Genomic DNA, 20,841 nt, shown 5'->3' on the forward strand with positions numbered 1-20,841 from the left:
GGATTATGCTGGCCTTTAGGTATATAGCACATTCTAGAAAGACTTGGCTCATTAAAAGAAAATCATCAAATCCCCAGCACTCACAGATATTACTCAGAGACCTATAAAATTGTCTGCATGCACACAGGGCGCGGGGAGCTTGTGGTGGAATCCTGACAAATCGGGTGTGTTCCTCACAATAATAAAGCTCTTCCCAACGGCTGGTCTGTGTCCTTTAATGCTGGCCAGCCGACGGAAGCCCCTCTGTGTCTGCTCCCTGCCCCGCCCGCCCACAATTCTTCGCAGCTCTCCAGCCCCCAGGACTACTCAGCTGGCTGTTCTAAATGTCTGCTGCAGCCAGGACAGGTTACATGAGGAGACCTGGTCCCTCGTGTTTGCCATCTTCCTAACCTCTCGACCCTCCCAAAAATTCTGTTGTCACCCTTATGCGTCAGAGCTGGGAATAAAGGCACGGAAGCTGCAGAACCAGGTTTGAGAGGGACTTTGGAGACACTCCCCGTCTCCTGATGCTCGCTCTGCCTGCTTTAAACCCTGTTCTGTGGCCGGCCAGTGGGATGAGCTCCAAACTGTCTCCCGATGCCTCGTGCGTGGGTCACGTGAGTGGCCGGCACACACCCGCGTGCTCAGAAACAAACATCTCATGATGCACTATTACTCCACCGTGCGCCGAGGTATTTTCTGTTTATTCTAGTCTAGTTCATATAAAAGACAAAATGATGGTCACGAGCCCGCAGAATTGATTTCATGAACCACCGGTCACATCTGCCCTTTGAAATGCCCGCTGCCCGGCCTGTGTGCCCGCTGCCTGTTAACACCCTGGGAAAGGGGAACCTTTGTCACAGCAGCCCTAAAAGGCAAGAAGGGCAAGGAAAGAAACCGAGGCTAGAGGAACTTCGTGCCTCGTCATGAGCTTACCTGGTAGAAGCGTCAGAGCTCAGCGCTGGCCGGCTCTCGGTTCTTTTTCTTGAATGTTTAAAACCAGCTGACAATCTCGTCAGGTATTATAGCCATAGTCTTTCTCTCCACCCTACCTAGAACGGGCTCCCAAAACTATAGCCAATGAAAATAAATTCAGAAGTCAAGTCAGGCCAGCAGGCATCTTCTCCCAAGGATCTTGGCACCGCCAGGCAGCTCTGAAAAGGCTGGTTTGCGAAGATGGTTTGCCAGGAAAATTCAGGTGACACGCATCACAAAAAGAAAATCATTGTGGAAAGCAGAATTCATTGGGTGTCATGGGGTACCAAGGTGAGACTCATCCATGTGCAGGGTCTCAGTGGAGACAGAGAAAGCCTGTCATCAGGGTGACCTGTGTCAAGTGTCCCGCTTCCCTACATGAGCAGGGACCTCAGCTGATTGTGTTGCAAATGAAGCAGAAGGGAAGGGGAGTTATGCTTCCCAGTTGCAGGTCCAGACAGCCCCCGGGCCAGCATCTTCTGGGAGCAGCAGTTTCCTTCTCTCCTCTAAGTTCCTGCCTTGGTTGCTGGTGAAGGTCCCCTCCTTCTTGAGCCTCCCAGGGACAATTCAGAAATAGGAGTTAAGGACCAAGTGGGTTCCCAGGAGCAGTGACAGATCCTGAAGCCCGTTTAAGGAACAAATACTTGGCCTTTGAGGAATCGTGAACCAAGATGGTGCCAAGAAGGTGGCCTGAGCAACTGTGTCACCTCCTCCAGCAGAACAAATGGCAGACACCTGTACTTCCTGAGTACCCCACCACCACCACCACTTTGCAGAAGACAGCCCCAAGAGGAGCCCAGCTTCGGGGCCGGGGGAGCTTCTCAGAGAGCATCTGTAAACACGGATTTCAATTTTTGTTTTTTTCCTGGATGGAATTTCTTTACAATCAGAGAGAGCCCTGTCTTTTTGGCACCAAGGAAATGTTTTCAACCGAAGAGCAATTCTCAGCAAATTTCCCACAGCACCTAGGTGTTGATGTGTGCTAGCAGCTACAATCTTTACCGTGATCAAACAGATTCCTTTTGTTTGTACCAAAACAAAAAAGCCAGGTGCTTTTTAAACAGCCCGCTGTATTTTGTTTTTTTACTCCCCTGATCTTTTAATGAGTTTAAAAGGTTAGCCAGTGCTGCTGTGTGTCTCTTTAAGGTCCCTTTCTGGTTTCGTGTATGTGTGTGTGTGTGTGTGTGTGTGTGTGTGTGTGTGTGTGTGTGTGTGTAAGAGAAAAAAAAAGGAAGGTTTGCTGTTACTAGTAAAGAAATACAATTGGCCCCCAGCCTAATGCACTTCCTTTGTTCCTGCACACTGAAGCCTTCATTAAAACTCATGATGGCACTGCTCCCTGGAGCTGGTGACCTTTTTGTATTTAAAGATGACTTTACAGGACTTAAATTCTTCTTCCTTTGTGGGCGAACAATGTTCTTTTCTTCTGAAAATGCGCGATGATCGGTTCATCCGGAGGCTACAGGATTGAAAGAAGAACCTGAGATTGAGCGACTCCAGATGACCCCACTGTTGAGGTTGAGACAGGGAAAGATGCTTCATCAGTAAGGATCTGGAGAATAAGAAGGGAGCCGGGAAGACGACGTCAAAACAGCAGTTTACCTCCTGTTGTAGGAGAGGGATGTTTCCTAGTTTGTGCCCCAGAAAAAGATTGGAGAGAGTGTTGATCTTTAGGCTGTTCATTTTCTTTTCTTTTCTTAAGTTTTTGTCTTGGTCCCTGGTTGGCTCAAGTGTGTGAAGTGTAAAAGGGTTGAGTTTCTCCTTAACACAATGGAGGCCTGGCTTGCCGTCCAGTCCGGTGCGTTCAAGAATCTCTAGTTTTCAGGGCTGAAGACTATCAGCTTACTACCCCAGAGGCTTTCCCTTAGACGGGCCACTTCGGGGTGACACGCCCAAATACCTGCTGTGTTAGTAGCAGCCCAGTGTTTTACTGCTGAATGTGGCGCAAAGGAATAAAACTTTGGACTTGATGGTGAAGAAAGACAGATCTGATGCTAGTCTTCTGGTCGGATTGCTGTATTAGACACATGCATTCCTTTTCCTAACTTTACCGTGCTAGCTAACTGTGGTTAAGATGAAGCTCATACTAAAACCTGTCTCGTCAGAGAAAAATACGCCGAAGCTAATAAATTAGGTTGTCTGTTCCTCCCATTAATTCCCCCATGTGAAATCTTCTGCCTGCGAACATTTTTACAGCCCTTATTTATGAACCTAGTTTGTGAACTTCATTGCGTGGAGGTGGGCGCTTTAAATAATAGTACCTATCGGAAATGATAATTAACTTGACCCTTATTGCCTCCCTCAGTGTGTGTCTATGGTGAGTGCTTTTATTACCTTTTGAGGATAATATTAGGGCCTTTTATTTGGCAAGTGGATAAAGGAAGGGAACACCGTGCATGACACATGTTGGCCTAGTAAAAACAGCCATTGTGAGCAAAATTGCCTGCTGGTTTTAAAGAATATGTGGCTCCAACCCGTTAATGTTTTATTAAATCATTTACCCTGTTCAACAAGTCTTGATGAAATTTTACTTTTGAAATCCGCATCCGTGGTGTCATAACTAAGAAAGTTGTTCTTCTATTTACTTAATTATTTTTTTTCACGTTGGTAAATAAGCATGAGTGATCGCCCAGTACTCCCTTTAAATCAACAGTGTAGATTTAATGGAGATGCTTATTTTAGTGGACAGTAGTCTGCCAAGCGTCCCAAGGGCCTCCTCTGCTGAGGCTGGCGTTTAGAACACGATGTAGAGCCGGTGTTCATGTCCTGGAGCTTGATGACTCCAGTCTGCCGTGAGGGGTCTCACAGCGTCCTGGGGTGTCCCCTATGAAGGAGTTTCCTAAGGGAGAAGGTGTGGATAGGCTGGGGGTGGGGGGAGACCTGATCCTGAGATGGGGCGTTGGACCAGAACTGTGCATTGCCATGGCTGTCCTCTAGATCCACCGAACCGCCATTCTATCAAGGCTAATTACAGACATTTATTTCATCGTGAACAAGGTTGTCAGTTCATACATTAGTGCTCAGGACGGGGTGGTGTGAGTCCAGGGGATCTGTGCCCAAGTCCAGACCTGACGTATCGGATCAGATTTTACTGTCTGAGAGGAACCTGACGGGGGAAATGTTGAGGTAATATCAGCAGTCCCGGATGAGGGGAATGACTTGTCTTTAATACAGACAGGCTATCTCTCACTGCTCAGAGCCGACTCCTGACCATGTAGTACCTCATACTCGTCCCAGAGCCGCTCAGTTGGGCCCCTAGTGTCATATCAGCCATGGTGTTGGGGCCTTGTGGGGAGGTCGGGAGAGCATGAGAGAGAGGAAGGATGACTGGTGGGGGCAGTTGGTAAGGGTGGATGTGAGCCCTCATGTAAGCAGGCAAGAGAAGTCACCTGTTCTCCTGGGATCTCTGAGTGTGTGTGTGTGTGTGTGTGTGTGTGTGTGTGTGCACTTTAAATCTCAAGTCAGTAGAATGACGTTTATTCCCGTAAGAAATTTCTACCATATGTAGATAGCTGTTTAGTCCTTAAATTCTGTAAGCATAGCCTTAGATTAGCCTTTTGTGCTCCCTCAGTTCACCTCAGTAGCCATTTTCAAATTTCTTGTGGCACAGGTGACATACGGTGACAGGGTCGTTCAGCTTGGGGTCTTGCTGAGGGGTATCTATTTGGAAGTGGAACACCACTGGCCTGCTACATCCATATGTTTCTGTCATCAGTCTAAAATTAAGAGGCAAATGACAGTATCAGTCTTTGGAGAAAGTCTTCCTCCTCCTCCTCCTCCTCCTCCTCCTCCTCCTCCTCCTCCTCCTCCTCCTCCGTCTTTGACATGTTAAAGTCCCTGCCCCAAGGCTAGGCAACATCTCACACTTCTCGGACCCATGGAAGACCATCCATGACTTCTCAATTTCCATTATCTGTGCCCTTCATGAAAATAGTCAGTTGGGCTCTTCTCCTATGTCTGGGTTGTTAGATCATTAGAACCTTCCAGAAGGAAATCCGCACAGCCTTCCTAAGATGCTTCCTTAAATCAAGAAGGCAATGTGTGATTCAAGTAATTTACTGGTGGGCCCCTCCTGGAGCAGAAGAACGTGTTACCATACTTGCTTCACAGTGAGTTTCAGGAGGCCTTGTCCTCATAGTCAGTAATGAGGTTCCCCTGACCCACAGACAAGTTATGTGGGGACTCAAACGTGACAACAGAGGCCGTTTCCATGAACAGAGGTGACACTGGCCTATTAGTTGACATCCTCTGTGACCATAGAGTAGAATGTGTCCCAGCTGGGTGTTCAGAGAGATTCCAGTCCCGGAAGGGAGACTCTTCATCCAAGGGGAAAACTCTGAACAGTTTTCACCTCCAGCTCGAACTTCGACTAATCATGCTTTTGCTCGTCTTCCAGAAGCCTGTCAGTGTGGCGATATATTGTTTATGATTCCCTAAAGCCACTGGAGACCAAGATAGCAAAGCAAGCCATAGTAGTTAGCTGTAGAAGCCAGGCAGTGGTGGTGTCAGGATTTGGCCAGTAATTTTTTATAGTTGGTCTGGTGTCATGTTACTCAAATAAATATATCTGGGTTTATTTCCAGGAAATTGTTTTTTTCACAGCAGGAACTCCCCTTCCCCTCACTTCGTGCCTCAGATGGCACACTGCCATGGTTTCTTTATGTCTAGGGAGATATTTTGGGTCGCATTTAGTATGATGGGAAATTATAATAGAGATGACATCTTGCACACAAGTGGGTGGGACCATGAAATTAATGATTGTAGTGGATTCGGGGGCATTTGTTTGCCTTTCTATTCTGCTGTGAAAGTCACATGCGGAGGTGCCACTCACTCTCTTGGGCTCCTAGGAACCTGTTCTGTTCACTGGAACAATGCGGAAAAACCTGGACCCCTTCAATGAGCACACGGATGAGGAGCTGTGGAACGCCTTGGAAGAGGTAACTTCTTAATGTGGTTTTCTCATCACTAGCAACTGTGTACCTGCATATGTTCAGAGCATTTCCGGGGAGCTGCGTGGGGGAGCCTACTGCTTGAGGTACCTTTATTTGACAACCTGGGGAGTATCGGCGATACGGATGGGTGTCAAATACGTGTAATGGTGGTGGTGGTGATCCAGAATAATACACCTCGTGTTACTTTTTTAATTTCCCAACACCAGGCTCAGCCAATACAGTATCCGACTTGCCTTTGCAGATCTCAAATCCTCCTAGTGACTAAATGACTACATGTTGTGAGAATTCTCCCCAGGGGCAGGCACATAAACAATGTCTACCCACTCAGCGCCTCTTAAGGTTCCAAGACCAAAACAAAGTTCAGTTCCACCAAAGATCCGCCTGGGGAGCCCTCGGCTCTGTTAGGTTTACTGACAGCGTGGGTGAGGGGCTACAGGTGACCCCACAGCAGCCACTTTGGACCGTCAGCCTCTGATGCGGATGGCTTCCCTGTGACTTCGTAGAGGGAGGTCCCCCTTCCAATAACCTTTCCCAGCCTGTATACTGTAGCTCTTCCCCGAGAGCCCCAAGGCCATGGGCGGTCAGGGCAGAATCGCATACAGATGTACAGAAGGAGTGACTGGAACTCTAAGTGAGGGTCCAGGGACCTTCTGTGGGGGAATGTCACCAGTCCACTCTGTCACTATTGACCCTTATAAGTAGGCACCACTGAGATGATGAAGGTGGGCGGTTCCACCCCCGAAGGTCGCATCCTGCGACAGCTGTTTGTCTCACCGTCCTACGTTGGAGGGAACTCCTAGGAAAATGAGGCATTTGTTTTTATTATTGACTGAGCGAAAAGTGAGATCATACTTGCACTGTGCTTTCTTTGGAGTGTCGGAAGAAAGTGTTTACAAGGGCAAATTACACCAACTCTGGAAGTGATACTTATTGACAAACCTGTCATTGTGACGTCTAACAGACTCCTGGAGCCTTGGCCCGGTTAGCAGACTGATACCTTTAATCTTGGAGGGTTTTCTCGTTGTTTGTGTGGTGTGTCCCCGTGGAATGCTTCCTGGGGATTCCTTTCCCACACGGGCGAGGATTTTGACCATTAAGGTGCTTCTGAAGGTTTATGTGTTTGGAGATAATTGTTTCACAAGTTCACACTAGTTCTGCAAATTAATTGTAAGCCACTTAATACTGGGAATCGTATCTTAGACCGTAATCCCTCCTAGGACCTGGCCCAGTCTTTTACTTTTAAAACATAAGCACTTAATAAATACGGGGTGGCTGGCTGATCTCTCCATTTCGGAGAAGCATGGTTTATTCCTTAACCACCCCAAACCTCAGGGATCAGTTTCCCCACTGTCATTACCACTGTTTGTTTTGAGGCGGCCCATTTGTCCCTGCTGCCCTTTCAGGTGAGCTCTGGGATCCTTAAAGGGTCTGGCTGCAAGCACACCAGTTTGGAGGTCTGACAGCTTCCTGCCGGTAATCCTTCTGCAGGCGCGTCAGTGCGGAGTCAGGACACACCCCACCCTGCTCTCCTGCCTTGGGCTGGCTACCTCACCAACCCCGACTCGGGTGGCGGCTGGCCTTTGGTTGCGCCGGAGTCCTCGAGACTTTGGTGTAGGAACACGGTAGGAGAGAAGACGTAGGGAGAGAGCAGTCACACGTGAAACATCACAGAGGACGGAAAGACAGGACAGAGCAACAGCAAGGCGGCGACACGCCCTGAGAAAACAGGAGTTACCAGTAAACCACTTCTCCTCGCTCCAGAGCTTGACTTTCTCCGCAGAGATTCTCAGATTGTAAAATCACCTTAGAAACACTTTGCTCTGTGAGCAGTGGAGAGGTGTTCATCGAGAGCCGGTCCCATCGCAAGGCGTCTTCAGCCTTGGCTGTCTTCACACGTGTTTTCATCTGTTATAGACAGGATTTTAGTGGCATCTCCCAAGTTGAAAAGTGAGGTGGCAAAAGCGTCTGCCGGTTCTGTCCTTGCACTCCTCCGGAAGCCGCTGTCAGTGGGCGTGAGAAAAGGACACAGAGAGACCTGTGTCCCTGTGTCCCAGCGAGGCCTGTGTCCCTGTGTCCCAGCGAGACCTGTGTCCCTGTGTCCCTGTGTCCCAGCGAGGCCTATGTCCCTGTGTCCCAGCAAGGCCTGTGTCCCTGTGTCCCTATGTCCCAGCGAGGCCTGTGTCCCTGTGTCCCAGCGAGACCTGTGTCCCTGTGTCCCTATGTCCCAGCGAGGCCTGTGTCCCTGTGTCCCAGCGAGACCTGTGTCCCTGTGTCCCTATGTCCCAGCGAGACCTGTATCCCTGTGTCCCTGTGTCCTGTGTCCCTGTGTCCCAGAGTAGTGTGTGTCTGCACACCGCTTCTGCGCTGCCCTCATGCCCCGGCCGTGCTTTGTGGGAGCATAGCATTACCCTGCCGTGGTTTTGCTAGCAATGCTTTCCCTTGCTTATGTTTTTGAGAAGCAGAGTTGGGTATTTTCTAAAAATTAGAACCATTATTGTATTTATAACATAATTCCTGTGGCCTCCTCCTCTCTCTCCCTCCCTCCCTCCCTCTCTCTCTCTGTCTCTGTGTTCCTATGCTGTGTGGGAGAATGCCCATGCACTTGTGTGTACGTCGTTGTGGAGGCCAGAGGATAATGTGAAGATGACTCCCTCATGCGCTAACTGCCTTAATTTTTTTGAGCTAGCCTCTCACTGAATCCCGGGTTAGGCTGACTCGCCGACCAGCAGGGCCTGGGGGTCCTCCTGTGTCCACTTCCACAGAGCCATGATTGCAGGCCAACGTCACCAGGCCCTCCCTTTTGTATGTGGGGTTGGGGACTCAATGACAGGTTCTCGTGCTTACAGCAGGCCCTTAACTGACCGCGCCATCTCCCTAGTTACACATGTGTGCTGAGTCACGTGACCTGGGAAGTCTTATCACCACACTATTCTCCTTGCTTGTGTAGGGGTCATATCAGACAGCAAGTGAGGCCTTGGAGGGTTTGTTTGTTTCCCGTCTCTCTTCCTCTCTTTTAATTACTTCTTTTCTGAGAACTTTGACTTCCTCTAATGCGTTCAGACTCTCTTTTCTTCTGGATGCTGAGAAGGCCATGTGTTCTCAGAAGAGGAAGTGCTGTGAGGTTTTCCTGGCAGCAGTTGGAGTTGTATGACCACAAGTGTGTAGCATGGGTTCTTCTGAGAGGTCGGGAAGTCCCAGTCTGCAGAAAGTCCCAGTCTGGGACACTTGGAACCTCAGGTCTTTCTGGCAGTGGATCCCATTCCCCCTGGGAATGAGATGCTGTGTGTTTACCTGGGGAGGTGCCATGTGGCCACGCAGGTTCCCCTGGTCTCTATGTTGTATTCTGTCTGTTGTCTCTGTGTCTTTTCCTTTACATTATATCGAAACCAGAGCAAATTCTGCCGCCATGTATGATGGGAAACCTGATGGCCTTGGCTGTTCTTTTTAAAGTAAACTAAAACTTGACTATGGGGCCACAGGCTTAATGACAAACTGTGTAAGGAGAGAGAGAGAGAGAGAGAGAGAGAGAGAGAGAGAGAGAGAGAGAGAGAGAGAGGAGGAGGAGGAGGAGGAGGAGGAGGAGGAAGGGGCCAACCCAAGCCCTTTTATTAATGACGTTTATGCCAATGGGAACCCAAGCCCATGGGGTTCGTTTGAGGGTCCTTCAGAGAACACCGCCACGTCTGTCTTTTTAACAACTTAGAGTAGAAAGAAAAGCCCTCTCATTTCTTACTAATACCAGAGACCAAAAACAAACAAACAAACAAAAAAAAAAACAAGAACAACAACAACCAAAAAAAAAAAAAGGGTTTGGCATTGAGAAGAGAGAGAATGTCCTGTGAGTACTGTTCATTTTGTTTTTTTAAATTTCTGGATATACTGAAAGTTGCCTCCAAATAGTAAGCTAATAACAGAAGAAACATTGCTACCTTAGTACCTGTTGGAGCACCCAGGAAGCAGCGGCAGCTCTATCAAAGACAGAGGTAGTAACTGAAGATGGGACCTGTCATTTGACCACAGCAGTTAAAACTGCCTGTGAATCGATGGCGTGTTATTTCTGTTGTAAACCAACATGGACGCCTGGAGCATGGCGTGTGTCTGCGGGTGTGAGACTCAGTTAGTTAGGTGACCCCCATGGATGGCATCTGTCAGGATGCAGTGTGGTCCTCCTCGTGCAGGAGACCACAGCGAAGGCATCTGAATGCCATCAGTGAGCCCCCGTCGGGAAGTGTGTCACCCAGCACTTTCCTCACACACAGCCCATCTCTCCTCGTTCTGTGCTGAGATCAATAGTTTAGAATAGTATAATTGGATCATTTTTTCCTGAATTTTTAAGTGTTTTTCATACTTCAGGTATGACTATTATGGTATCCTGAGGCCAATTAATTTTTACAAGCCATGTGCTTCTTTTACAATGCCATTTAATATGATTGTATTCTATATAAAGTGTATATTCATATGAATTTATTCTCTAACTTGTAGAAACAGATATGGGTGAGACATTCTTGTGGCTTCCGTCATCGAACAGTTTCTTATTGAGAGCTTATTATGTAGGCATTGTAGATTCTTAAGCCATTACAGCAATCATTCCAGATAGACAAAACACTCCCACCCGGGGCTGAAATTCTTGTGGAGAAGTTAGGACATCAGCAAATGGTTATGCATATAAAATGAAGACTAATAAATGAAATAAAAAGCACAACATGAAGAGAGCCGGATGACGGCACTGTTAGTAATAGGTAACACCGATTGATCTCTTTGTAGCGAGCACTGCTGTGGATACTTATGCGTACTGACTCATTTTATATCCCTGCAAACGGCGTTTGGAGATAGACATCTTGGATGTGGTAACACTGTTTCTTGGATGTGGTAACACTGTTTCATTTGCAGGCTCGAAAGCTGAGACAGGAAAAGTCAGGAATTTGTCATTGGCAGAACCAGGTGGAGCTTAAACCCAGGCTTTTACTTTATACATATTTAAAACCTGGGCTAGGGAGATAGCGCAGCTGCCTTGCAAGCATGAAGACCCGCGTTCGAGCCCCATAGCCTACTCATCAGTCTGTAGCTCTCTTAACGAAGTGTACCCACCCTTTGTTCTGAAGCTCTCGGGGATAGCCCAGATTTGGTCTTCGTGCTATAAAATTTCCTCAGAGGACCAAACCATAACCCAGTGATGCAGTCTGACGTCTTCCTAATCAAGTGTTTCAAAGATCGACTCCTAGAAGTATGTCATAGGTGGGACAAAATGATGTTACGTTGTGTCCTCCTTCCTGTGGGTTGTCATTCTCTGTAGAACGTCTATATGGCTGAAGTAAATGCCCTTGATAGCTTTAGTGATCAGAGACCGGGCTTGGCAAGGAACACGCTCCAGGGTTCCTGATGCTGAAGCGGTAGTTCCCACCTGTTTGAGCTTCCTAAAACTTTTCTGGTTACTTAAAATGTTGCAACACGGTAGTCCTACCTACAGTATAATTTCTTCAGGGGCTGTGCTTCCTGTAATAGCTCCTATGCAGAACGTCTCTTGGGGAGCTTGACCACAGTGGTCCTGTTTTGCCTTTTCTATAATACGTGTCATACGTGAGAAGAGCTCAGTTTCTGAGAGACTCCGTGATTTCTGGAGAAAGGTTCTTAGTGGGTGTCTGTGGCGGGAAGGAAGTTAGGGTGACTGGGGGCAGGTGGCTCTGAAATGTACCAGTTTCATTGAGGTACAATTTATGTAACCGGAAGCGGTCCCTGGAGAAGTGTGGCTTGGTGATTTTGATACATCTGTGGAGTTATGGGTGATCACAGAGGTCAGGATTTGGAGTGTTCCATCGACTGGTTACGGTTAACCCGCCACGGCTGTGCAATCTTTACTCTGTAAACTTCTGCAGCTTTCTCTGATGTAACCAGTAAGGAAGGACGTTCCTTGACTTGCAGAGATGGGTCATCAGTTGAGAGTGCTGGCTGCTGTTGCGGAGAACTCAGGTTCTTTTCCACAGCAGACGGCTCACAATCACCTGGAACTACAGCCAGGATCTGATGCCTCTTTAGGCCTCCACAGGGACCTGCATTCACATGCACATAACTGTACACAGACACACATGCACACAGACACACAAATATACACAGAGTCACAAACATACACATACATAGACACATACACACACAGGGACACACAGATATACACACAGACACAAACACACACAGACACACATACACAGACACAAACACACAGGGACGCACAGATATACACACAGACACAAACGCACACAGACACACAGATATACACACAGACACAAATATACATAGACACACACAAACACATATACACACACAGGGACACACACAGATATACACACACAGACACAAACACACACTTGGGTCTACACACACAGGGACACACACACATGTACAGACACAGAGACACACGTACATACAGGCAAACACAGGGACACACACAGATATACAGACACATAGACACACAGACACAGAGACACACACACACAGACACACACAGATATACACACAGACACAAACACACACTTAGGTCTATACACACAGGGACACACACACATATGTTCAGACACAGAGACACGTACATACAGGCAAACACGGGGACACACACACAGACACACACAATTTGAAAGTAGAAAGTAGAATTAAATCTCTAAACGTATGTTCTCTGGCTGGCTGTATTTTACCTGGGGAGCAGTTTCCCATGCACCACCCAGTGCTAACTCATGACGCAGAACCAGCACAACGCGCATCAGTGGTGGCTGTCATCACCGTGAGATGTCTGTGAAGAAGTTCTTCAGAGTCCTGGGGTTGAAGCCACTTGCTTAACGGCTTAACTTATGAGAGTACCGCTCTTCCGTCTGCATCTGTAGGTGCAGCTTAAAGAGGCCGTTGAAGACCTCCCTGGCAAAATGGATACTGAGCTAGCGGAATCCGGATCCAATTTTAGTGTTGGACAGAGACAACTAGTGTGCCTTGCGAGGGCGATTCTAAAGAAGAACCGGATATTGATCATCGATGAGGCAACAGCCAACGTGGACCCACGGTAGAGTCTGAGCGCTAAACATGGCCCCGGGGGAGGGTTTAATGACGCCCAGGAAAGCATCTGCATGTGTCAGCCCTTCAGATGGGTGATGCTCTGAGGTTTTGTGCACAGAGTTGTTTACATGCTGTTAAAATCGTCCTCTGCCTGTGCTGTGCGTCTGTGATCGTGTGCGTGCAAACTTGCCGGAGTACAGGGCCCACGCCTCTTTAGACTCGCGCCTTTCAGAGAGGGATGCTCAGCTTGTGTCCCAGGCCTCTAGAGTAAATCAGAACCCTCAGCTCCAGCTCTGTTCCAAGCAATTCGGAGAGAAAGACATTTGCGTTCTTTCTAAGTTGACGTTTTAGACTTTAGGGTTTCTTTGTTTGTTTGTTTGTTTTAAGAGGGTATGGTGTGTAGCTGATAGCTGTGGCTGTGCATGGCGGTAATCCTTGCACGCGGAAGCTTCACGAAGGCTCCGGGTTTCAAAGCCACCCGAGGGATGTAGTGAGCTCAAAGCCAGCCTGAGCTGTCTAAATTTTAAGTATAATAATAATTAATAGCAGTAAAGAGTTTTAAAAACATGGTTAAGGGTCATGTGAACTTTGGTGTTTTAAGTCTTTTCCCCTCTTTGCTGACTCCAGAACTGATGAGTTAATACAACAGAAGATCCGGGAGAAGTTCGCCCAGTGTACGGTGCTCACAATTGCGCACAGACTGAACACCATCATTGACAGCGACAGGATAATGGTGAGTCCTCTCCAGTGGCCGCCATGGGTGCTCCCCAGTGGCCGCCATAGAGTCCTCCCCAGTGGCCGCCACATAGTCCTCCCAGTGGCCGCCACAGAGTCCTCCCAGTGGCCGCCACAGAGTCCTCCCCAGTGGCCGCCATGGGTGCTCCGACTTTCCTTCCTTGAACAAGCTGATAGGAGCAAGCTAACCCATGGTTGGTTTTTCTCGTGTTTCCAACAGAACCTCAAGTGTTTTAAGTGTACACTCAGGCTTACTAGACAGTCTACCCTCGTGTACTTCCTTATCTACTTCTGTGCTTGGTGTCTGCAGAGACCGTCTGTCTTTGTGTCCTCCTTCATGTGCTCTATGCTTCACTGTTGGTAGACATCTGCCCTGGAGTGCTCCTTTGTATACGTCTCTGCTGCAGTGTATTCTCGGGACCACTTTATGGTGAATTATGCCCCAACGAAAATGTCCCAAACATAGTCAGCGAGTGCTAGGACAGTGTCCTTTTGTGCATTTCGCCTTGCTTTTGGCTTCCCTTGGTCAGACACTAATCTTTCCGGGGCTGGGGAAATGGCTCAGAAGTTACGAGCATTGTGCTGGTGACTTTGCGGAGTATTCTAACCTCGGTTCCCAGCACCCGTATGTAGAGAGGTAGGGAGGCTGAGAGTGTGAAAAAAAATGCCTAGTGTGATTGTTTGGGGCGTTGTACTAGCTTGCTTTCTGTTACTCTATTAAACACCATGAAAAAAAGCAGCATGAGATAAAGGGTTTATTTCATCTTACACTTTGTCGTCCTTCATCGGGAGGAGGGGGGGGGGACCGAGGGTGGAGAGCTGAAGCCAAAACTGAAGCAGAGGCCATGGAGGAACGGTGCTTACTGGCTTGTTCTCCGTGGCTTCCTCAGCCGGCTTTCACAGCCCAGGGCCACGCTTGACCAGGTAGTTCCTTGGCACGTGACGTGCTCTGTTTCATAGCTCACCTGCCGCCAGCAGGGAGGGACAGACTCTTGCAGAAATGCCAGCTGGTCACCTCTAAAAATTGTCAGTCACTATTTGGCCCGCGGGTGTGAACACCTAGTTCATAAGCACCCCCTTCACCAGTGAGCTTTGCTGTCATTGTCCGCGGCGTTGAGTGTTTTGCTTGCTAGTGTCTCCTGGTAAATCTCCAGAGCCTGTTTTTTCTCTCATTATCTAGGTCTAAATCTTTAGCGTGGTTTGACACCGCAGGGTTATAATCTAGGCCTCCCCTCCCTTCTTAGCCTCACCCCACCGCGCCATCCCTCTCTCTGCTGTGGGCAAAGCCACAGTGGTGTCCTCCCTGTCCTTCAGCGTGTGTTCGCTGTCTTCCTGACAACCGTGTGCTGTCCCACTCCTGAATGTCGGCAGCTTACACTGGGATGCTAGCGTGAAGAGAGGAGGGGGTGTGTCCGGGAGACGTTGCAACTAGCGTGACCGGACTGACGGATTAAATGTGGCTCGAGAACAGAGGGGACTCTGTGCTAGTTTTCAAGCTGAAGACCTGAGCTCTGAGATGCTTGGGTGAGAACCAGCGAGAGCTAGACTTGGAAGAGGGCTCTCCTTGAGCGTGTCACCTTGCGAATCCCTGTGGCATGGCCGCTGCTGCTCAAAACTCCAGTGTGCTCAGGTCTTCAATGTAGAGTTGGCTGACCACAGCCTCAAAGCAGCATCAGAGGAGATGGACCAGGAGATGGAGGTGTGGTCGGTTGTAAGAACAGCACAGGTTTCCAACTCAGGGGGCCTAAAAGATACGCAGCCTCTGCTTTCAAAGATGGGGCCTTGGATTGCGATTATGTACGCCCAGGTTATAACTTCTGTCTTGGTCTGATCATGCCTCAACTTTCAGCTCAGTAGGACACCTGACACCTTTCTGTTACTGTAACAAAATACTGAAGACACTTTTTAAAATAAAAGTTTTGGGAGTTTTGGGGACGTGCAGCCAAACAGAGCTCTTCACCCATGGCCAGCTGTGCAGCAGAAGACCCGCCCACACCCACACCCCCCCACACACAATAGTTCTGCTGATTCCCAGTTAACACCACCCCTGCTCAAAGTTTGAAGCAGCTTTTGCTTTAGAAATACCTGCTTCTTCTCTAGAAAGCACGCTTCCTGTTCTGTTACTCTGAAACATGAAAGACACACTCACAGGTCCCAGTTACTGTTCCGTTGCCGTGAAGATATGCCACGGCCAAGACAGTTTTAGAGGGCTAGTCCAGGATCATCGTGGTGGGAGGCAGACAGGCGTGGGGCTGGAGCCATAGCTGGGAGCTTTACAGCCTGATCTGCAGGCAGGGGGAGCAGGGGAGAGACTGGGCCTGGTGCCTCCCCCTACCCACCCCCACCCAGCAGCATATCTCATCCAACAAGGCAGCACCTCTTAATCCTTCCCAAACAGTTCCACTAACAAGGGACCTAGCATTCACACATGAGTCTGATAGGGCCACGCCAAGCCTAATGCACCAGAGGTCAGGGGCCAGGCTCAGGGAGTGGCCGGGGAGACGACACCTGTGAGAGCCATAAGCAACAGTATGTCACCATGAGGTGTGTGATTACCAGTGCTTAGCGTGCAGTCATCAGGTCTCATTGCTTCAGTGACTGCTCCACAAAGGCGGAAGGGTATGGTTGTGTTTGCTGTCAAACAAAAGGCTTGTTGGGAAACAGCTGTGACCTAATTAATGACTATGTTTACGTGTTGGCGCTCCAAAGGGATTTTTAAGCTGTTTTGGTTCATTAATCACCGTTAATGCGTTAGGCTTAGAATTCTATTTTACGAAGACGTTCTTTCGGTCTTAACTTCACTGAGCACGCTGTAGTCTTTAATGACAGCTAATTTAATCACACACTCTTTTGCTCAGCGGCCACAAGACAGTGGAACAAGGCAGACAAACTAGAGAGCCTCTTTCTCCCCACGTTCTACACTGTCTCCACGTTAAATGCGACTTTTTTCCCTCTCGGTTTTTTTAGGATTAACTGAGTACCTGACATCTGCTTTTCTTTCAACCAATAGCAGTGTCCGTTTCCAGGCCTTGTACACTACTGTCCCCACAGCTCTGGTGGCAAGACAGAGACATGCTTGAAGGGTCCACCGCTGTCACCACTGCCTGTGCGAGGCACCGTGTCTGACAGCAAGCGGGGTACTAAATTATAGAGACCCTCAGGCTCAGAGGCTGTAGCTGCCTGTTGACAGGCCACGCTGTGGTCTTGTAATCTTTTCCTTTCTTCTTAGTTGTTTTCCCAGATAAAATAACTAGTAGCTGCAGTAACACACCCAGCTGGGAAAAGCAGACGGCCGCGGGCTAGCTGGACTTTGGTTCAGTTCTGGGTTTTTTGTGGAGTTTTTCTTTGGTAAGCCTGGCTGGTCAAAATTAGGGCATTGAGAAAGGAAAGAGAGAAAACAAGACAAAAGATGTTCCTTCAAAAAAAATATGTTTACGGTTTCAAGTCAGGTGCCCCGGGTACAAACAGCTAACATGGAGGCTCAGATTCTAGAAGAAATGTGCGAACGGGAGGCCAGGCGTGAAGACCAAGGTTTACTTGCTGAGTTTGCAGAATAGAAAAGTCATCATTTTATAAAGCGATTTTATTTACTGCCTTAGTCTTTTGCATGGGAGAGACCTGTATTTTACAATTGCAATTATCTTTTCCCTTTCTTTAACGCTGGAAGGAGTGACTACGCCCTGTGGATAAAGTGGATTAAATTGTTTTGAAATGGGTCCATCTGGTTTTCACATCTGGGACAAATGCCTGGACTCTGCAGAGATAGATGTAGGCCTGATAACTCGCCTCTGCTAAGCTTATGTAACTGGCTGACTCATCCAGTGTAATGTATTTGTCCTTAACCTGCTAGACGGCAGCGAGCCGCGTGAGGTCGTTCCTGGAGAGATCTAGGGTTGAGGCGAGGCGGTCGCATAAGCGCTGGCGTGTGACTGGGTTTACAGTTTACGTGGGTCCAAGAAGGGAGGGGGGGTGCCAAGCAGAACATGTCAGGATACTGCTCTTATAAAACACACGAAGAGAAAAGAACGGAAACTTCACTTTGTTTTTTCTATCCAGAGAAAACATTTAGAGCGGCTTTATGTGTGTTTGTTCTGGAAACATCTAGACCACTTGATTGCACTGTGAATACAGTGGCTGAGTATACAAAGTCTATAAAGTCCTGTCCCTGGCTCCCCGTCCCACGTGCATCCCAACTTGACACTAGAGCCTGCCCCTTATTCTTTATCCTTCCCGGTATTTAACACAGTCAGTGCCTTGAGTCTTCGTTCCCTTCCTTTTAAACGGCCTTGCCCGCAGGCTGTCCATCTGAGGCATGCGGACCTGTGAGTCCTCCCTCCACCCTTTGAGCCCGCTGTCCTGCTACATCTGCTCCCGGAGCTCACTTCTCTCTCTCTCTCTCTCTCTCTCTCTCTCTCTCTCTCTCTCTCTCTCTCTCTCTCTCTCTCTCTCTCTCTCTCCCCCCCCCTCGGCTGCAAGTAGCCCACTCGTGCCCTGAGATTCGAGTCCCTTACACTTCTGTCTTCAGGCCCCCCCCCTCCGTGCGCTGAGAACTGGGCACTGGTGGTAGCGCCAGCTGTTGGTGACAGACACCACAGTGAACTAGAGAAATCTGACGAGCTTGCCTTGGGATGGGTGGCTGTGCCTCTCTGGCGGTGCCCGTGTTGTGGGTTCGAATCTGTCTGCTGGGCCAGTGCACTCCTCAGTGCTGGCCTCGCTAAGAGTCTCCTCGGGAAGCCCCGTGCGGCCAGCTTCCGCCTCCTTGTCTTCCTGTGTGTGTGTGTTGTAGAAAGAAGCCTTCCCGCCAGCCTGGTCCCAGAGCTGCATCAGTCCCAAATGAACACACAGGACACTGTATTAATTATGAAGCTGTTGGCCTTGCTTGTTTCTTACTGGCTAGCTCTGACTTAAGTATTTACTCCATAATTGTTAATCTAAGTATTTCTCTTACTGGAGAAAAGGTCTGGACTTCTTACCTCTATGGCAGCTACATGACGACTTCTTGTGTTTCTCTCTCCCAGAATCCTCCTCGACTCCTAGTCCCACCTATCTTGCTTCCCTATTGGCCAACAGTGCTTTATTCAACAATCAATAAGAGACAGATTTCAGAATGGCATCTCCCATCAGTGTGTGTGTGGTTTTGTGCAGAATGGCATCTCCCATCAGTGTGTGTGTGTGTGTGTGTGTGTGTGTGTGTGTGTGTGGTTTTGTGTTGTTGTTGTTTTATTTTGCTTTGTTGTTTTTAATCTTTTGGGATGGTTGCTTGAATATCCCTCTTGCCATTTTCTGAGAACAGGCTCTGTAAAGGCGGTCTGGAGGCCTGTCTTTTCCTGTTCCCAAGTAACTAGCTTAGTGACAGGGATACAGAGATTTTTCGATAAAAGTGTGTCGAGTAAATACCCAGACTTAAGGTTGCCTGAAGTGTCTTCCATTATTTTTTGGCTGTACGTTACTCGTTCCTTATTAATCATGAAAATTAATTGAAATAAAAGTTGGTTTTTCTTCACTGGGGACCACATCAGGCACACGGGGCATAACCTGATTCCTCAATACGATAAGATGGCCATCGAGAATGGGCAGGTGACATGCTTCTGCTTATATAAGTGTATATTTTTTTTAATCAGGTAAAGTTATATTACCTGAATGAAAAGGTATCTTAGAGATGTAGTTGTCTTACCTTCTTTTTTGCTGTATTTTTTCCCATCTGATAATAAGTGCATTACAAAAGACACCAAAGTGGGCTTAAGTTCCAGCGGTGCCTGCCTCTCTCTAGGGTCAAGTCATTTAACTTCTCCATACGTCAGTGTTCGCCTCAGATCCAGAGCCCCACGGCTAGCCATCCTGTTCATCTCCACGTGGCCTCCATTCCTCAAACGCTGCTGTTGTGGGATGGGCAGCTAGAAGGGAGATGCCAACTTACCGGTCTCGTGCGTTTGGGGAACGGATGGTGACGGCGCTGTAAGTGGTCGAGCCTGTTTTTATTTTGCTTTTCAAGTACAAAGATCGAGACTGAGAATGGAGCTCAGGTGTCCGAGTTGTTACCCGGCATGCACCAAGCCCTGAGTTTGACACACACACACATACACACACACACCAGACCATACACACCGGCTGTGATGGCTCACACACGTAATCCCAGCACAGGAGAGGTAAGGGCAGAAGGACATTGCAACAAAAAGGCCAAGGACTGAGGCTACCTTGGGCTGCAGAAGGGCCCTGGTTTTGTTTGTTTTTAATTTATTTATTTACTAATTTCATGTGTGTGTGTGTGTGTGTGTGTGTGTGTGTGTGTGTGTGTGTTTTGCCTGCATGAATGTCCATGTGCCACATGTTTTCCTGGTGCCTGTGGAGGGCAGAAGAGGACAGTGGCTGCATCCCGGCTGTAGTTACAGACCAGACGTTTGTGAGCTGCCGTGTGGGTGCTGGGAATTCAACTAGACTCCAAAGCAGCTTGTGCCATTGACCACCAAACCGTCTCTCCGGGCCTGACTCTGTCCTTTAAAGACAAGACAGAAATGTCCTGTGCAGACGTCACTGTCACTGGTCTCACTGACCACAGTTTTGCTACGTGACACATATCGGGGCATACCATGCCCTCCTTTTAGTTCATCACCTGTTTGGGGTTGCGTTTATCATGGCTGCTTTTAGAATACTGTATGTGTGTGTGTGTGTGTGTAGAGAGAGAGAGAGAGAGAGAGAGAGAGAGAGAGAGAGAGAGAGAGAGAGAGAGAGAGAGAGAGAGAGAGAGAGAGAGAGCGCTACACCTTAGCCCCGTGATCATGCATAGCAAAACCTTATCTAAGAACTCTGTTGTGGCTTATGATTCTGGAGTGTTATCTTGCAAACGCTCATAGGTTCCAGGGCCAGGGACGTATCTCTCCATAGTAAGGGTGTGCTTTGCGTGAAAGAGGCCCCGAACTCAATCTCTCCCAGCAAAACGAGTAATTCTCACAATTCTGTCCAATTAAAAATCTGCCTGACTGGGGCTGAGACTGCAGCTCGGTGGTTAGCAGCATACACCCTTCTAGAGGACCCAAGTTTGGTTCCCAGCACCAGCGTGAGGTGGCTCACAGCCACTGGTAACTCCAGCTCTCAGCGTCTCTGACCTCTGTAGGTACCTGCATGTCAGTGGGGTGGGGGGAGAGAAGCATATATGGACACACACAGA

At 48.4% G+C, this 20,841-nt stretch overlaps 1 protein-coding gene across 1 annotated transcript in view; it reads left to right on the forward strand.

The window, feature by feature from the left end:
- The window catches only part of Abcc4 (ATP binding cassette subfamily C member 4), a 197,369-nt gene that overhangs the window by 165,590 nt on the left and 10,938 nt on the right, over positions 1-20,841 (forward strand). The window contains exons 27-29 of the mRNA XM_005079412.4: positions 5,802-5,891; positions 12,776-12,948; positions 13,569-13,674. Of these exons, the coding sequence (XP_005079469.1) occupies positions 5,802-5,891; positions 12,776-12,948; positions 13,569-13,674 (369 nt within the window). The remainder of the gene's footprint in view (positions 1-5,801; positions 5,892-12,775; positions 12,949-13,568; positions 13,675-20,841) is intronic.

Source organism: Mesocricetus auratus, unplaced genomic scaffold (genome assembly GCF_017639785.1).
Source record: "Mesocricetus auratus isolate SY011 unplaced genomic scaffold, BCM_Maur_2.0 Super-Scaffold_2245, whole genome shotgun sequence".
NCBI classification, from domain to species: domain Eukaryota; kingdom Metazoa; phylum Chordata; class Mammalia; order Rodentia; family Cricetidae; genus Mesocricetus; species Mesocricetus auratus.